The 18,474-nt window shown below is 41.3% G+C and overlaps 2 protein-coding genes across 2 annotated transcripts; one reads left to right on the forward strand and one right to left on the reverse strand.

Annotated features, from left to right (window-relative positions):
* The first annotated feature begins 887 nt into the window (after positions 1–887).
* On the forward strand, positions 888–5,686 carry LOC143332061 (G-protein coupled receptor family C group 6 member A-like). The gene is made up of 6 exons (XM_076749305.1): positions 888–1,057; positions 1,149–1,461; positions 1,699–2,511; positions 2,920–3,132; positions 3,218–3,335; positions 4,151–5,686. Exons 1-6 carry the CDS (start codon positions 888–890, stop codon positions 5,074–5,076), a joined length of 2,553 nt encoding a protein of 850 aa, XP_076605420.1. The 3' UTR covers positions 5,077–5,686.
* Positions 5,687–6,058: 372 nt separating this feature from the next.
* On the reverse strand, positions 6,059–11,360 carry odc1 (ornithine decarboxylase 1). The gene is made up of 11 exons (XM_076749435.1): positions 11,236–11,360; positions 10,105–10,253; positions 9,751–9,888; positions 9,319–9,492; positions 9,000–9,172; positions 8,674–8,890; positions 8,501–8,584; positions 8,210–8,372; positions 7,989–8,104; positions 7,656–7,870; positions 6,059–7,515 (listed from the first exon to the last, which is right to left on the reverse strand). Exons 3-11 carry the CDS (start codon positions 9,850–9,852, stop codon positions 7,377–7,379), a joined length of 1,383 nt encoding a protein of 460 aa, XP_076605550.1. The 5' UTR covers positions 9,853–9,888; positions 10,105–10,253; positions 11,236–11,360; the 3' UTR covers positions 6,059–7,376.
* Positions 11,361–18,474: the final 7,114 nt, after the last annotated feature.

Consider the following 18,474-nt stretch of genomic DNA (forward strand, 5'->3'; position numbering starts at 1 on the left):
TCCACCTCAGCCTGGTAAAACGTTTCAATGCTGCTTACACCTTAATGGATTAGTCATAATAATCCAATAATGTAACACAACTATTAAGAGAGAGAGAATTAAGAGTTAATGAATGCAACTTTTACTTTATACTTTTTTTCTTTTTCTTTTATTTTATAGTGTGGCATTGCTTTTTAAAAGGTCTCAGTAATGTCTCAAATGTCCACACACACACTGTTATAATTTGTAATAAGTTTTACAATTGTGACCCCTGCTGACATAAGCTATAACATTGCAAGAAATGGCCAGATGACCAGAATTCCTTCTATTCTAAGGTCTTTTAGGACTTGCCGTCCAATAAAGACCTGTTTATGAGGGCCTGAATTGATTTGCAAAATACAGTATATCTATAATATTAACTGCATATTACTCTAACTGAATATATATGCAGTAAAACATAAGCCCTCTATTTCAAGGTACAAGGTGGCCGGTGAACATCACACATGTGTCATGCTGCCCTCTCATGGACAATAGTGCAAACCATGCCACAGTGTTTCTTTTTGGGGTCACTGACATAAATAGCAGAGCCATTGCTCGATTCAAAAGCAAATCTCTGCCTTGTCTGAAGATAGGAAATCATAAAGACTGATAATAAATAACATACAACTGTGAATGAATCCTCGTATATGAGCAACACAAATTGTCTTGGAGTTCTAGTGCCAAACGAATATTTGGAAAATAGCAACAGCAAGTGTTTTGCATCAAAATGCAGGTTCTGTCTGACAATGCAAATCATACCTGACATCCACAAAGGGAAGTTATATGAGGTCTGTTTTCCTGGAGCCAGTTCAGACTCTAGAGAGAGGATCGATTGCATACATACATGTGTTTAGACCTGCGTATCCACAATGTTCTTGTTATGGTTCTTTGTCAGCATCGTGAGCGTACTCTGTCCTTGTTCAGGAGAGAATGGTCTTCTGCATGCTTACTCTCCTGGGGACATCATCATTGGAGGACTTTTCCCTCTTCATATGAAAACCAATAGGAGCACAATACATGGACCGCTCTCCTGTCATGCGTAAGTATGGCCTCATTGAAATGAATTAATCAAATTTCTGAAATATATAAGCATCTCAGAAATTTCATCTGCCCTCTGTCAATTTTTGAAGGTATGATTTGCAAATGTTCCTTCACATTCAAATGATGATATACGCCATCAGAGAAATAAACCAACGCAAGCCAAGTGATCTACACAACCTCACCATCGGATATGACATCTATGACACTTGTGGTGATGTCAGTTTTGCTATCAGAGCAGCACTCCAGCTGCTGAAGAACCAGTCAGACCCTCAGAGGTGTTTAATACCTGACAACTCTCAAGCTGTGTTACCTGAACCCAAAACAAAGGCAGTGATTGGTGAAAGGTATTCTGAAGTATCAATAGCTGTTGCACAAGTTTTTGCTCTGTCATCAGTTGCCCAGGTTTGTCTTCTCTGTACTTGATATTGTCCCATTAGCTACAGTTCAAGATGCAAAAGATATTGAATGCCTTTGTATAGTTTGATGAAACTGATGAGATTATGACAGATTTCAAATCTAAATCTAAGATGCTGTAACATATTCAAGAATGATGATAGATATACGTCTTTGTCTCTAGATTTAAATACATCACTGTTGCATACAGAATAATTTCATCATGATTATTCCTGTTTGTTACAGATTAGCTATGCTTCAACTAGTGAGCTGCTCAGCAGGAAGTTTAAGTTCCCCACTTTTCTGAGAACAATATCTAGTGACGAACATCAGACAAAGGCCATTGCTCAGCTGGTGGTGCGGTTTAACTGGAAAACAGTGGCCATTGTAGGAAGTGATGATGAATATGGGAAGTACGGCAGTGACAAACTTGCACACATCTTCAATGATATGAATGACCTGTGCATTGAATTCATTGACATTCTGCCTGGTAACTTTTCTAAGAACAATTCCCAAACCCATGTGAGGCTGGCTGAGCTGGTGAACAATATCAATGAATCCTCCGCCGAGGCCGTCATCATGTTCACCAAAAACACCAACGTTGATATAATCATGGAAGCAGCAATTAAACACAACCTCAACAGAACTTGGATTGCAAGCGATTCATGGTCCACCTCAACAAAGGTCTCTGCACTGCCAGGCATGGAGAGGGCCGGGGAGGTTTACGGATTCATCTCGAAGAGGAATGAAGTGCCTAGTTTTAAAGACTACGTCCTCTCGGTGTTCAACGGAACCACTGACGCCATTCTCGAACATTACCTGAGTCATCATCCACTTTGTTCTAATCGGTCTGATGAGAAGAGAGAAAGTAACTGCTCACTACTGAGCAGCCAAGAGGGGTCCAAGCAATGTCTGGACATAAGCTGCTTGGCTGAGTGCATTGACCAGCATGGATCATACAATGTCTACTTGGCTGTTCAAGTCATTGTTGAGGGTCTCAGGCGCTTACTTAAGCGTGACGATCAGCGTAAACACAGCAGCAAGTTCACAGCCTCAGAGGTACAGTAAAGTTATCATACTGACATATGTTTCATTGCTAATGTATGTCTTTAAAGCAATAGTTTGATGTTTTAGAAATATGCTTATTTGCTGTCTTGCAGAGTTTGGTGAGAAAATGGTTACCTCTCTTGATATCTGTCTGATAATATAAGGCTGCAGTCAGCAGCTTGTTAGCTTAGCCTAGCGTAAAGACTGGAAATGGGAGCAAGCTTGGATCTCTTAAACATGTGAGGTATCATGTGTTAATAAGTGAGCTTGAGAGGTGCTGGTAGCCTCAAAGTTTGTGGACAGTTGTGTGAGTGGTATCAATCTTCCCATCAGAAACTCTGCAAGAATGCGAATAAGCATATTTCCCCCAAATAATCAAGCTCTTCTTTTGATATAGTTTCATGCAATTTGTCTCCACAGCTTCTTGTGGAAATCAAGAAAATCAACTTCACCGTGGACACCACACAGATATTCTTTAACCCTGATGGAGACCCCAATTTTGGATATGATATTGTGTATTGGAACATGACTGAATCCAGACAGCGCGTACACATCAAAACCATTGGAGAGTATTGGCCAGAGGGAAAAATCAAAATCCCAGATGATCTTGTTAGAGAAAAGCGCAGCGTGGTGGTGAGGTCAAGTTTTCATTGCATATTTCTTTCTTGAAGTAATTCATGAAGATCGAGTCATACCGATTCCATTTTGTCTTTCAAAGGTGACTGTTTACAACTGCTCAAAAACATGTACATCAGGACAGGAGTTGAAAAAGCAAAACAAACAGTGCTGCACCGGTTGTGTCCCATGTGCAGATGGAGAGTTTTCTGCTGAAAATGGTAAGTGTTTGATTATTCATCTCAAGCAAGAAGACCATGTGCAGGCAGCCCAACAGTTTCCTTCTCCTATGAAATATTCACCACCTCAAATAGTAAAAATCCAAACATCTAAGAGGAGCTCTACCATGGTTGCATAAGTGAGAATATCATCACAGTTATAGGACTGATGATTCAAATGGTGATTCACTGGAATCATACATGTCAATATAGTGAGAACTTCCTTTTCACCAAAAAGACGCTTAACACATTTTAGACAATTCCTTCAAGGTCTTCACCACATTTGTTATATGAGTCTGGACACACATGGATGTTAACTGCAACTTGATTGGTTAGAAGAGACATACAACCATGAAGCAGTAATTATAGTTTCTGTAATGCACGTTGTAAGTGTGTTAAGAAAAATGCTGTATAAAAAAGTTTCTTCTTCTCCTTCCTCTTATTGTTATTATTGTTACATAATGAATTCAAAAAAGTTTACATTGTAAAAGTTTAAAAATGAACTCTTTCATGAGTAGTATGCCAAATGTGATGTTTTGATGATTTATGTTCAGTTTCAAATTAATTTGCAAACATTACATAACTACCTGTACTGTACTGCACTGCACTGTACTGTACTGTACTGTACTGTACTGTACTGTACTGTACTGTAAGGGTGATCCGATGCTGTGGCTTGGTACTTCCCCATTTATGCAAAACAAAATATTCCACATGTGTAAGGAAAGAAAAAGAACGTATTCTTCCTGATGTTTATGCAAAAATATTCTTACTTTCAATGTACAGTTAAATTTGCATTGCTTTTGCATTTACTTCCACAGGTGAGACGTGTCAGCGCTGCAGTGTAGAGATGTATTCCTCTCCACAGAGGGATAAGTGTCTGAACAAAACTATTCAGTTCCTTCGCTGGTCAGATCCCTTCGTTATCATTTTGAGTTGCTTGGATGTCTTTGGGATAATTGTCACCATTGTGTTTGCCATTTTGTTTGCAATCCATCGTAGCACTCCCATTGTGAAGGCCGTTGGGGGTTACTTGTGCTTCCTGGAGCTTTTTTCCTTGCTGGTCTGCTTCTGCCTAACGTTTAGCTTCACAGGGTTACCCACTGCAGGTTCCTGCATGGCAGGCCTGCCCGTCTTCGGCTTGGCTTTCTCCCTCTGCATCTCCTGCATTCTGGCCAACCTGCTCCAAATCCTAGTGGGCTTTGACTTTGACACTAGGTTAGGGTCCTGGATGAAGAAGCTCAATCAGCCGGTGGCTGTGGTGATCATCGTCTTTGGGATCCAGCTGGCCTTGTGTGTGCCATGGCTGTATTTTTACCCCCCATTTCCTGATCGAAAGATATTTGACATGGCCATCCTGCTGCGGTGTGACAAAGGCTCGAAAAAGTTCTTTATAGCCACGTTGGCCTACAATGCTTTCTTGGCCCTGAGTTGTTTCCTGTTTGCATTCAAAGGTAAACAGTTGCCAGATTTGTATAAAAATGCAAGTTTAATCACCACCAGTATGTTGCTGTTTTTAATCATTTGGATCCTCTTCATCCCCATTTATATCAATTTGTTCGGGGTGTACAAACGAGCTATTGAAAGTGCAGCAGTTACCATTTCAAGCTACAGCATCCTCGGATGTCACTTGGCCCCAAAGTGTTATATTATGGTGTTCAGGAAAGAGATTAATAACCAGCAGGCCATTACAGAGTACATCAGGAAGCATTATGAGCGGAACAACATGGCTGTGGTGAGATCATAACCTCACATGCACATCCACAAGTTTTTTTGTTGCTGGGTCACAATCATCCGCACCAAAACACACTTCCCTTTGGTGAATCACTGTGTGTCGCTCAGGCTACAATGTACTACACTGGTTATCTTTACTGCCACTGCTTCATTGTCATTGTATCATTATTATATTTTTGACCATACTGTCTGTCAGATATGATTCAGATCCACTGTTTGACACATGAAATTAGATTGTTTTGCTCTTTTTGCTGCTGTAAACTTTGCTTCATTTTGCATTGTGATTGTAAAGAGGCAGATGAAGGCTTGTATACTGTGAATAAATCAGCTTCCATTTTCTTTGTGAATACTGCAGTACAGCACCCCCTGTTGGTCAATTGTAGACAATTCATCTGCTCCAAAATAGGACGCAAGGGGGTGTGAAGATACAGCTCAAACTTTTCACTGAATATTACCAGATATAACATCTACATAAAGCACATACCAAAATGCCGGTTGGATCTAAGTCTCCATTTGTCATATTGTAGTATTAGTCTAAACTTAATGTGTTGATTAAATTAACCCTGAACTGTAAAGTAGTAGAAAGAAATGTCAAATGATAGAAAAAGTGCATTTATATACAAAAAAAGAAAGTCAATTTCATGGCAAAGAACTGTTATATTACAGTTGTGGATGAATGAGTGCTATTTTCAGCTGATTTTAAACTGACATGCAAAATCAATTAACTTGTGTGTCTGAAACTCAGTTGTGAGTGGAAAAGCAGAGAACCGTGAAAGGAAGAAAAAAAGCATCTGTAACACAGATGCTTTTTTTCCTTTTCAGCTGTTATACAACTGTATGTGAAATTGAGAATGTCACACTGTGGCAACATCTGGCTTCAACCATTTCCTTCTGTAAACACTAGATGGGACTCTGGAAACGTCCTGTGAATGGCTCTCTGAGGGTTACTGCTACACATGCCCTATGGAACAACATTAAAAACACAACATCCATAATTCGGCTCTGCACCTAATGTTTTATTTATTAAAAAAATACAAAACTTCAAAGTTTCCATAGGAAAGCATTACGAATTTGCAATCCCGTCTCTTTCGTATCCATTTCAAATGTATGGTTAAGCACGGCTTCTTATTAATATCATGAATACACTTCTTGCCTTCTACAAGTTACAAAAACTAAAAGATAAAATAAGGAGGAGAAGAGGAGAGGTGCAATCTGCTTCTTGAGTCCCTGTGTTTTACGTGTTAATCTTGAAGGTCGATTTTTGGTGGCACCTGCAGCAACTGTGACCCGGACAAGCACAAGGCTCACACGCTACAGGGGTACCTGAAATGTCTGTTTCGTGCATGTATCTATATTACTGTCTGAGCAGTTGTTTCAAATGGCGCTGCCATAACCAGCACAGAGGCAAATGATGTAGAGTTCTGACATGCACAATGTGGTGCATGCCTTTTCTGTTTCTGTGCACCTATACATATTCAGATTTTGTATGGGGAAGACTGGCTGTGGCCAGAATCAGTCATGAAGCTACATTATGAATGCAAGTTTAAGAAAAACATTTTGAGGCGTAACACTCAACAGGTTCTGTACAGAAGTGGAGATCATGGAAAATATAAACATAGCAGCCATTTTTTGAGAATTAAATCACCCTTCCAACCACCTCTTTGCGAGTTTCTAGCTAGGGATGTGACTTCAGCTGTTACCAGGGCTTTGAATGGACAGTTTAATAGCAAACTAACCCCCTTTACCTTTTGCAGGTCAGTTAGCGCTGGTGATTGCCTGAGCTAGAAGCAATCTGCTAGTGGGCTTTTGGATATTAAGTTAATAGCACTCGTAACCCTTCACCTCTTGGACTACTGCTACAGTGCTGTGAATCATATGGTGATGGGAAACCAATGAAGTAGTTTTGTGATTTATTTTGCAAAGCAACAGTTTATCTCCCTACACTATTCCAGTTCAGTAAATAGGTTCTTCATGTACTACAGTAAACCTTACAGTCATCCCCCAAAATTAGTGCAGGAAGACTGCAGCAACAAGTTCATGTACAGAGTTGCCCTGTCACACTTCCTGGAACACACAAAGACACTCAGAGTGTGATTCAGCCTCATTTCATTGAGGGTTGATCCCCAGCTTCCATACAGAACGCAGAAATTTGTGCAACATGTCCCTCTCATTCTCCTGTCAAGTAACTGGCCTTGAAATTTCATGTACATTTGGGGAAGAGGGAGGGGAAAAAAACAAGACAAATAGCACCTTCTCAAATAATTAATAAACAAAAAAGGATGCTAGAACATCGCTGTGATGTATCGCATGTGTTTAAACCACATGGGCATGGCAGGGCTTAGTGGACACCTCCAAGCTGCTCTCTCGACCACAGCAGGCTGGCACTTCAAACAGGCTAGATCCCTCTGCTGGAGAGGGAATGCCCTGCGAACAGATCTGCTGCACATGTTGCCTGAAGAAGACAATGCAGACAGAAGTTAGATTGTCAAAGAACGCAAGATGCACTTAAACTGAAAAATTTCCTCATTGTCAGACTTTGAGAAAGTGATCCATTGCAAACTACCACTTTGGGCTTCTGTGACGCTTACTCACCAGGCGAGGCGGGACATGACATAGTGTATGTCAGGTCTTTGGAAGCCGTTAAAGGTGGAGGAGGCAGCCACGGTGTAGGCACCCATGTTCTCAAAGACCAGCCAGTCACCCACCTGCAGGTCAGGCAGGTTACACTGCTCAACAATGCGATCGAGGCCATCACATGTGGGACCCCAGATACTGCAGGGGTAAAAGACCTCGTCTGGCTTTGGCTTCTATTAGTGTTAAGAGCGGACACACACAGACACACAGGTTAACATTGCCATTTACTTCACCTTCCACTGACTCATTTGATGAGAAACTTTGTTATTTCAATCCTTGAATTTCACTTACCTTATGTAGTGTTGGCAAACAGTGAGCATGGTCATAGAGTATACAGTTGAAGGATCCATACACTCCATCGTTGACATAGTACATCAGAGTCCTATCATTGGTCCCTTCGTCTTCCTCTGAAGGAAGCATAATTATCTTGTTACTGAGAAATGTTTCAAATCTGCTTTCAGAATAAACTATTTTTCTAAATCATAACATTTTTTCTAAATTAAGGCTGTTACCGTCAGAGGCAGACTCGTCGTCCATGATGACCTTCTTGGCAATGATGTTGACAACCAGTGTGTAAGCAGAGGCCACATAAAAGCGCCCTGGCTCAGCAATGATCTTAATACCAGTGTCAACAGGGAAATACTTGTCCAGTGCTGGATTAATTACTGCTGTGATCTAGCAAAGAATGAGAGGAAGAGTCCACAGGTAAGTATCAGTCAAAAATATATACGTTAAAAAGTCCAAAAGATATAATGTTTAGTCTACAAAACATCACATAAAGTCGACATAGAGTTGCATTATACCTCTTCAAACTGGAGTTCAGCATCGTCTGAACCAGGGAAACCACCTCCAATGTCCAAAAGGTCCATGTTGAAGCCCAGCTCATCCTAGAGGTCACAAAATTAAGAGTCTAAGTTTACTTTGCTGGGTGAAAACCTGCATGTCACAGTTGCATATGCCGTTTATCTCAACTCACCCCCATATCAAAGACACAGCGTGCATCAGCGATAGCCTGGGTGTAGGTCTCAGCATCAGTGCAGCCACTGCCAACATGGAAGCTCACACCGATCACATCCAGTCCCAGCTCTTTAGCCCGCTCCAGGAGGCCTCGACAAGCTTTGAGTGGGGCCCCAAATTTCACACTCAGGCGACACACTGCCTTTGAGTCATCTGTGGCAATACGCAGCACCAGCCTGGGCACAAAGCAGAAACAGAGTTAGTGAAAAGAGCAAAAATGGAGAAAAGGCAGATAAATCAAAATACCACTAAAGCCTTCATATTATGGATGGAAAAGCATCTCACTTGGCATTGTCATGACAGCGGGCCACTTTCATGAGCTCCACCTCGCTATCAAAGGTCATCATCTGGACCCCATGGGCAGAGGCATACTTGATCTGAGAAACTTGCTTGCAGGGGTTGGCATAGATGATTCTACTTGGATCCACTCCCAGAGACTGAACCAGCTGAATCTCAGTCTAGAGAGGGACAATGCAACAGTCAGCAAAAAAAAGTGCTAATTTAAAAACACGAGCTGCCAATGCAATTTCAGCTAGCCATCAAGGGAGCTTTGTATTGTGCTATTCTGAGAACATCCAGGGCTAGGGAAATTTCCAACATGCACCTTGCTTGCACAGTCAAAGCCAGTTCCCAGGGATGCTAACGTCGTCACGACAGCCCGGCTGTCGTTGCATTTGACAGCATAGAAAGGAGTGATGCGAGGCAGGGCCCTGACCCAGCGCAGATGCTTCTTTAGCACATCTCCCAAGTCACAGACATAGAAGGCATCCCTGTCATCCTGTGATAGAGTGGATGGGAAAAGAGACATACGAGTTGAATAAAAGCAGTCCTGTAACAAAAACATTTCCCAATATAGAATAGTACATGATACCCTGCAAATAATAAACAACACTGTGTGTAATAATAAAACTGACAAAGACATAGTGTAGGATTACAGTTGAGCAGCTTGCATTCAGTTGCACCCTGGTGACATTAAGTACATAACAAATGGGCTCATCTGTGTATTCACTAAACAATGTCTCAACAGGTCACTTACTGTCATGGATGACTCATTGATCTTCTGCTCAACAGTATCTCGGGCAGAGAAACCCTCCTCCAGGAAAGAGAATTCAAACTCAGCGGGAGTGGCAGTGTTCATGGTCAATAGAAGTCCTTTTGATTGGTCACTAGTAAACTGTAAGAGGGAGGGAAGGACATATTGAGACTGCATTCAGCCTTGAGAACAGTATCTTTTGTGTCCTTGACTACTGAAGTGCATTTTATTCTCCATTCAAGGGAAAGAATTCCACAGTGCAAGTGACTGAATGACAATTGTGATACAGTATTATCTGTATAAAACGACAATGTGGTATTGAATCAAGTTAGAAACAAGAGACAATGAGACACTTACTTGAATATGAAAGAGATGGAATTTAGTGTTGCTGTAACTCAGGTGCAGAGAAGCCAAGGTGGCTCACCAGTGAAGTTGAATCCTTTCAAATAAGACTCAAGGCCAGGGCCTGCTGAGTAGCCAGTGTGCGTTTTCCTAGAGCGAGGATTCTACAAACAAGAGCAGTTGACAGTATTTTAACATGAAAAACGGAATTTCCTCAGGAGTAAAGGCTGAGTCAGCAAATAAGTAACAGAATTATCTACAGACTCGTTTTTAATGTACTTGAAGCTCAAGAACAAACTAAATATATAAATTAAACTTACAACATAAATTTCGGAACTATTATGCATTCGGAAATATATATGTTTTCATTTATTTAAACACAAAGTTAAGGATTATTCTATGAAAACCATTGTAATCAACTTAAAACTCCATGACTTGAGGCATGCGCAAGACATACACATCCAGTTTCTGATAGCGTTCAGTTTTATAATGACATGACAACTTGACACCATCTGCACAGAAACCGTCATAGAAAGGCCGAAGCGTTGAAGGCCCGCCCAGTGCACATTTAATCCAATTAAAAAGAAGACCCGCCTTTAACTTACGGCAATGGTATTAAAATGGACCAATCAGTGACTAAGACATGACGCACACGTCAATATGCCGGTTCCGTTTAGAGCTCTTCATGCCATGAGGCGATTCAATTTTTAAGTTACCATTACAGTGGTTTGTCCCCGTTTATACAGCCAGCTCTACAACTTCTTCAGCAAAACGTCAACTCACCAAAGTCTGTGGCCCAGAAAAGTTGTCAACACAAGCAAACGTTATGGCGGTTTGTAGGCAAGTTTTAACACGAGAATAGCTAATCGCTAGCTAACGTTAACTAGCCGTCTCACACACCGGTCACGTAACGTGCTAACTTTAAAGTAAGATACGCTCTGGAGCGATTGAATTTAGAATTAAATTGATGTTCCGGTGAAATAGCAGGAATTTCCTACCTGGTGACTCCCCTTTTCATTGTCATTTTAAAGCCGGCATAGCAGAATCAGCCTGCTAGCTAACGTTTGCTAACCTTAGTTTATAAGAATTTAGCAAAGTTTAAGTGTGACGTTCTTAGTAAAACGAGTTCGAAAAGTCCTTCCTTACCTTAAAAAGCATTTACAAAGAGTTTGTCCATTAGACCAGGATCCTGGGATTAAAAAAAAGCAGTTCGCTTCACAATGAAGTCCGCTGCTGGAGGTTACGCCTCTCTCACAAGACTGAAACAGAGTGGAAGCCGTAAAGGAGCCCGACAGTATTTATAGAGAGCTCGTTACTGTGGCAACGCAGCCAGCTGAAACCGGCCTCCCATCCACGTATGAACCGGTTTGGCCTTGTCATTTCATCCACGTGGTGGGAAAGGGACCGCTAGACAAGTACCGCACACACAAAATCACAAAAGATGGCACAAACAAAGCAAACCAAACAGGCCTTTTTAGGTATTTAAAAAAAAAAAAAAAAAAACTGGTCTTGCCAGGTAGCTGGTTTGGTAGCCCTCACAGGAATGTGGAGCCTCCATGAAAGAAGTTTGCCCTCAGGTATCTCAGCTGGGACTGTGTGCTCAGGCAGTCCTTGCCAGGCTGCAGGGCTCATGAGAAACGTGTCATAATAAATTGTAGGAGTTAAAATTAATCAACTAATTTTTACGTACATGTTTCAGTACATTTTTAAGGAAATGCCAAATAATCTCTGGTCCCAGATTCTCCAATGTGGCAATTTCTTTATTGTAAATTAAATATCTTTGGAGTTTTGACTGTTTCAATAAAACAAGCAGTGAGAAATCATACTGGCCATTTCCATTTTATGGAGAAACCTATCAGTTAAAAAAGTAATAATTCACAGATTAAGTCTACCTGACATCATGATGATGCACTACAGGCACAGGTGATGATCAGTACAGGTTCCCCATGGCCAGCTGCGATGGAAGAAACCTGCACTGCCTTCGTGTTCATCCCAGATATGCCCACTCACACGGCAGCAGGCTGCTGGCTCTGACTGCCTGCAACCTCTCAGTGATGTGACCTGCCTTGACGGCCGTCTGCTCTGTCTCTCTTGGAGTTCTTGACCTGTCTGATGAGATTAAGGGAGATCAAAAGATGACTCAGAGATGGCAAGGTGGCAATACAGCTGTGACAGGTATGTCACAACAGCTCTGGAAAGATGTACAGATGCAGATATGCAATTAATGGAGTCATGAGTATTAGCAAGGAAGTGGTGCATTTTATCATATCTATATCCTTACTATATCTATATACTGTCAGCCATTGAAAATGGTCTGCAGGATTCTTAAAAAATCTCTAATTAGCGGCAAAATTCTTTTTCAGAGAACCCTAAAATTCCTGTCCCCAAGACATTTCCCCCTGACTGCACAGTCTAATTAGTTCAAAGGTTGCTTTCATAGACATTTGGTTTGCAAGCAGACATTACCAAATGGAGAAAAATGAAGAATTTGGTTAGTGTGACCCAACAGTACATGTGGAAATGTTGCACAGGCAATGGTTCCAGGACACTAACAGGAAACCTTAGGGCTCCATGAAGGCCATATATCTGTGGGCTTTACTTAATATCTTTTCCAGGTCTTGAGGGCACAATCAAGATGGCATTCTACTCTTCGCACAACAGGGTTTCCATTCAAATTTTCTGCGCGGTTGGTGAATGAAGTAATTGTTTCCAAGCGGTTTGATTATCAAAAAATAAAAAGCGCAGCCCTTTTTGAAATGGTCAAAAAGTTAGAATGAGGTTAAGTGGCAACATTGTATGATGACATCATCACTTTCATACACTTCAGTTTTCCTTCCAGTCCTGCCCTGAATCTGAACTTCTTCGAGCAGGCCTCACCTCCATCACAGAACCATGCTTGTCGGGCAGGAAGTGGGCCCACACTTGCGGGCTAATTCATTTTCAACAGATGTTTATCGGCTTGTTCAAAATCACAAGATCACAAAACACAACGTATTATGCAGCAAGTCCGGGTTACATTGTTTCTCATCATTTCCTTTTGTTTCTGTTTTTGTCCCTCTTCCACCAAATGTCTGTCTTTCTACCCTCTCCTTCACCCTCCTTTTGTAATGTCTATCTCTCACTCTGTGTGGACTTTCTGTAATCATTTCTGTGGACCATTGTGACCTAACCCCCACATTTTCAAGGCCTCACAAAAGACAAGGATGATGATTGTTATTGGCCACCCACAAGATAGTGCAGTGTACGGGCCTTGGGGACTGTGTGTCATGTGTGTCACTGCTTTTGAATTTCTCTTCACTTTTTTTGCACGATGAAATGTCAGTTTTATTGTTTCATCAGCTTGTGATCCTGTGCTGACCAGCTCTGTGTGCATAATATGCCTTGTGACAATAATCAGATGAAACGTACCACAACTTTCCCTCACATTTTGCAAGAGACTCAACTGTACTCTACCTCATTTGGAGCAAATAACACCACTCAAGTGAGATCTCCTAAACAATGTCCCAACACCAAAGATCAGCTTGTGGCATCATGGGGTACAAAGTTAGAATCTCCCTTTTTGCACAACAGTGGTTATCTGCTCAGTGTCTGGTCTGTGTCTCTGTTTAAAAAGCCAGATCTGATGTTGTCTTCTTCACCTAGACTGAAATGACTTACCTGTTCATGCCGCAAGCATACTGTGTATATACTGTGCTGTATATTAGTGCTATGAGCATGTACAGCACATATCATCATATTTTGTCTGTATGCCATTCAAAGTGTGCGTTTGCTCGATGTACTAGCAATGAAAAGATTATATCAGATTACACCATCAGCGAGTTGAGATGATGAAATGTGTTTAATTTTTTTGTATTTCACTGTAATATGTACTGTTTCTAATGGTGTGCAACACCGATCATAACTAAGCATGTCACAGCTGTCTGTTGCATATTCCCAGCAGAACACTGCTTTAGCCTGTTCTCTGTGACCCCTTAATGCAAAACATCTGCCTGCAATCCCTCATCACAAGACTTCTCCCTTTATTTCAATACTTTTTTGAGGAGGATTTATAACCATGCAGTTACACAAGGAAAAAGGACGGGTTAGATAAAAGCTTGTGGGAGTAACGTAACTGGATGTAGAAGAATTTGGTTTTCTTATTTTCCTATTGCAGTATCTCATTGTGGTCCTGATCCCCTGGTTGGGAGCCACTGGTTTAGATCACTAAATGTGGATTTTTGAAGATATTTCATTTGTGGAAGTAACACAGTGTTTCCCATTCACGCAATGTTTTGGTCAAACATCGAGTTTGAAATGTTTGCATTTATTGAGCTAAGACCAGCATTCCGTAAGCATCTATTAATTATCATATGACAGTAAACACAGCCTATAAAAGGTGCCAAGTAGTTACATGATCATAACCGTGTTTTCACATAGATACTCTGCATGAACTTGTCACCAATAGAAGCAACTGAGTCATTCATTATTCTGAACGCATGAATTCAAATAGCTGTGGGGTCTGAGGTCAAGGACTGGAGCTGTTTACACTTCATAAGACGTTAACAGAACAAAATCCATGAAGGCTTGACCTCAATATACCTGAGTATTTTCGGCTGGCCCAGACAGCTACTTATGAGACCGGAAATCTTACTGTTTCTCTGCATGGCTCCTGGCCCATTCAAGCAGATGGTACCTGTGGTGTTTCTTTACTATTCTGACTCTGACTGATCTATTTGTCATCTCAGATTAGACAGAGTGACTTTGAAGGGGCGAGCCCCCAGCAGCATGTGACACACAGGCAGCTTAATCAATTTAAAGCTCTGATGACAGACTCCACCCAGACAGCTGGGTAGACTTAAAACAAGTGCACCGCACAGCCGCTGATCCATGACCAGCCAGCCACAGAGAGGAAGAGCATCTCTGCGAACTGTATTGCAGTCTCTCAATTTAGACACAAACCCGAGGTCGGTTTTGTTACGTCAGTGCAGCTTGGCCTAAAAGAAGCAGGGGATGCAATGCGTCAAACAAAGGTATTCCAAGGAAGGAATGGAGTTAAATGTATTTTCATAAAATAGACAGATAATGGGTGGTTTGTACTGTAGGTCCTGCTGTAGTGTCTGGCATGTTACCGCAACACCTTAAAATAGTAAATTGAAAGTTTAGTCTGAGCTCAACCATGGTCGGTCCATTCACACACAACCCCTGCCTTCTGGACATCTTGTCCAGGTACTGTATGTTTAGATGCATGTCCTTGCTCTCTGGACCATGTACGTACAGAAATTACAGAAAGAAATCTTAAGAGTTTTTAAAAAGACACTATTTGAATTATATCGCATTGCACAATGCTGGAATTTATAAAAGGTTCACCAGCAACAATAAAGGAAACATTCCTGCATTCCCTCTGCCTTGTTAAAGCAAGCCTTTAGTTGAACAGTGGCCACTGTCTTTGGCATTTATGGGATAATAATAAACACAGAAACATAGTGTACTATGTACACTATGCCCAGGTAGAACAGAGCTATGGAGTTAGCAAAATGACTCAGCAGCTTTTATTACAGAGCGATACCTGCCTACAGTTTGCTGTAGCTCGAGTGTCTTGGATTGAGCAAAGTTGTCACATCTCCACCCAGCTCCTCACATTCATTCTGTCGCTTGCTCTCTCTGTTGTGCCGTTTCAATTTAGTTTGTATCTGCCTTATCTCCACTACATTTTCGCGGGTTAGCCACAGGGGCACTGACCCCCAGGCCTCCACCCAAAACTGCCACAGATTCTTCTACTATAAAATCTTTTAAAGGTGTGTATGTGACACATTTCTTATGAGATTTTGTACAAACATTTATGATCCATAGGGGATGAAGGTCCTGTCTTCTCCTCTATAGCCAACGTGAGGTTGTTATATACATTTCTGGTTTCTAGTGAAATGTCTCTACATCTACGTAGATTCACTGCCACAGCATCTTATTCAGACATTAATTTCCCAGAGAGGATGAATTTTTGGTGCCTTGATAACTATTGAATGGACCAGCCATTTGGATTTTGGCACAAACACCAATCTCCCCCTCAGGATGAATTGTAATAACTTGGGAAATCATTTCATTTAATTTGCACAATGCAAAACTAATGACATTATCAGCCTCAGCTGTGCTTTGCAAATGCTGGCATGCTGCTTGAGGATTCTGATTCTGTGCATGCTGTCTCACAGTCTCACTGTCATTGCTTACTGCGAAACTTGAACAGAAACACAAGCTATTAGCGTGCTTTTTTTTTTTTTTTTTGGTAACAAGTCAAAATGTCTGCTGTGAAAAAGGCCTCTTGGTAGCTGTGAGTATGTTAGCATGCTGACTTTAGCATTTAGCTCAAAGCACTACTGTGCTACAGTACAGTACATCCTCACATAGCCATCAGTGTGGCTGTAGACTCTCAGTCTTATTAAACAAAGACCCATGGACCCATGCACAGCATCCCTCCACCATGCAACAGGGACATACTGCCACTTAGGAGGAACTATGTGACTGCAAATGAAAATTAACACTTCTATAAATGATTGTGTGCCTTGAATCTGAAGGTCAGAATATCTCCACACTTCCAGCATCATTCCAGTACAGGCCTGAGCTCCTCAGGCAGCACCCTTCAAACTGTTCCCACGGCCCTCCTCATTACGAGTTTTTATTACAGGCTGCACAGTGTTTTATGTGTGTTCTTATGTTCTGTGTTTTACATTATGTAGTTTACATCTTGACTGGATGTATTTTATGCATTTATTCTTTTTGTATTGACTCTGTATAGCAATTTCTATGGTGTGAAAAGCGATATACAAATAAAGTTTATTAGAATCATTATTATTTGTACTTACAAACTACTTTACAAAGTCAAAGAGCAGAGATGATAAAACGGTCCTAAAATGTATTTTCACTGCACTCACTATTGTCAACTTGTTGACCTGCTCACTGTGGTGGATCAGGGAGAAGAACCCTCTGTTTTTTGTTGTCTGGCGGAGCGCTGCTGCTGACACATCTGGGCCACATCTTCAACAGCCTGGGAAAGCTTTCTGTGACAGTGCCCTGAATTTATTTTGTGTCTGTGTACATACACCTGTCTTTGTACAAGAGTCAGTTTGAATACAAATCACTATATTTGAGGTGCGGTAACATCAGATTTCTGAATGTAACAAAATGTTCAAATATGTGTCATTTGTGTATCTAAACACTGCATGAAATTAAAAAATGATTCAGCCTGATTAAGTCAGCCCGATTACAAATCATATCAGCAAGCTGTTATGATGAAATCAGCGTCTGACCATGCAACAGGCCAACTTGCCCACTTGTCAGCTCTGGAGTGATGAGGGGAGAGTTGTTTAATCTGGCTCTCTGCTGACTCATCATTTCTTCTTCTTTCAAGTTTGAGTTGCCCAGAGTTGGTTTGCTCGGCAGTGTGGAGACCAAGTGATCGTATTTTCACTGGAACATCTTTTATGCTTTCCTGGGTTGGCCTGAATCTCAGCGAACAGGCTGCATCAGCACATTTCACTCCTTTGATCCTTTTGGGGGAAAAGGCGTTGGCCCACGCTTCACATTTTGGGTGTCATGGATCTGCCATTAACGGTTATATTTGATCTGTGAAATTTACGATGAAAGGAGCAGAAGCAAAAGAGCAAGCCACTGTGTATATCTTAGACCACCTCCAGAGGCAACTGTGATAAAATTTAAAGTCCTTGCAATGTAAGATGGCCTAACCAACGTTCAAGAGTTAGATGGCGTCTGAGCAGGCACTGTTTCAGCTGAGCAGCTCTGCATTTGATAATATGAAGCCTCTGTCTTACTGGAAGACGATGAGGTGGCTGTATGTTACAGCTTCATTGAAGCATCTCATAGGAGGATGCAAGAGTGGAGTTTATAGCTACTTGTACAACCACATTCCTACTGTGTGACACAAAATGTACTCGCCTACTTCGTCAAAAGTATCATTAAATGACTAAACTCTCAGTCAGCAGACGCAGACTTCTCGCTCTAGTGTATTGAGGCACACCTGTGCTTCAAGCTCATTTATCATCAGCATATTGCAGTTGCTTGCAGTGACAGTGCTAATAGGTTTACCATATTCACAATCTTAGTTTAGCCTGTTAGCATGTTTACTAATTAGTGTTAAAAAGTACAGCTGTTACTTGGCCAGAAAGTATTGGACGGAAATGATTTGTTTCCAGAAACAACGTGCTGGCTGCTGTGCAGAACCCACAGACCTCAACCAGCTTCAACGGTGCTGCTTTCTGAACAGTCCCTATTGCTATCACAATGCAGGCACAAACCTTTATGGTGGTTTAATTAGGTCACATTTAAAGGAACCCTGGTTTTTGCTTCTTTGAGCTTGTAATAAAACTGGAAACACACCATAGTTTTCTGTTCCACCCA

The sequence above is a fragment of the Chaetodon auriga genome, chromosome 14 (assembly GCF_051107435.1).
Source record: "Chaetodon auriga isolate fChaAug3 chromosome 14, fChaAug3.hap1, whole genome shotgun sequence".
NCBI classification, from domain to species: Eukaryota; Metazoa; Chordata; class Actinopteri; order Chaetodontiformes; family Chaetodontidae; genus Chaetodon; species Chaetodon auriga.

Coding starts and splice junctions, on each gene's coding strand:
- LOC143332061 (XM_076749305.1), top strand. CDS start 888: ATGTTCTTGTTATGGTTCTTTGTCAGCATCGTGAGCGTACTCTGTCCT. Junction 1,462..1,698: donor CTCTGTCATCAGTTGCCCAG/GTTTGTCTTCTC, acceptor TGTTTGTTACAG/ATTAGCTATGCTTCAACTAG. Junction 3,133..3,217: donor GAGAAAAGCGCAGCGTGGTG/GTGAGGTCAAGT, acceptor TGTCTTTCAAAG/GTGACTGTTTACAACTGCTC.
- odc1 (XM_076749435.1), bottom strand. CDS start 9,852: ATGAACACTGCCACTCCCGCTGAGTTTGAATTCTCTTTCCTGGAGGAG. Junction 9,173..9,318: donor GCTTTGACTGTGCAAGCAAG/GTGCATGTTGGA, acceptor GTCCCTCTCTAG/ACTGAGATTCAGCTGGTTCA. Junction 7,516..7,655: donor GTCATGTCCCGCCTCGCCTG/GTGAGTAAGCGT, acceptor TGTCTTCTTCAG/GCAACATGTGCAGCAGATCT.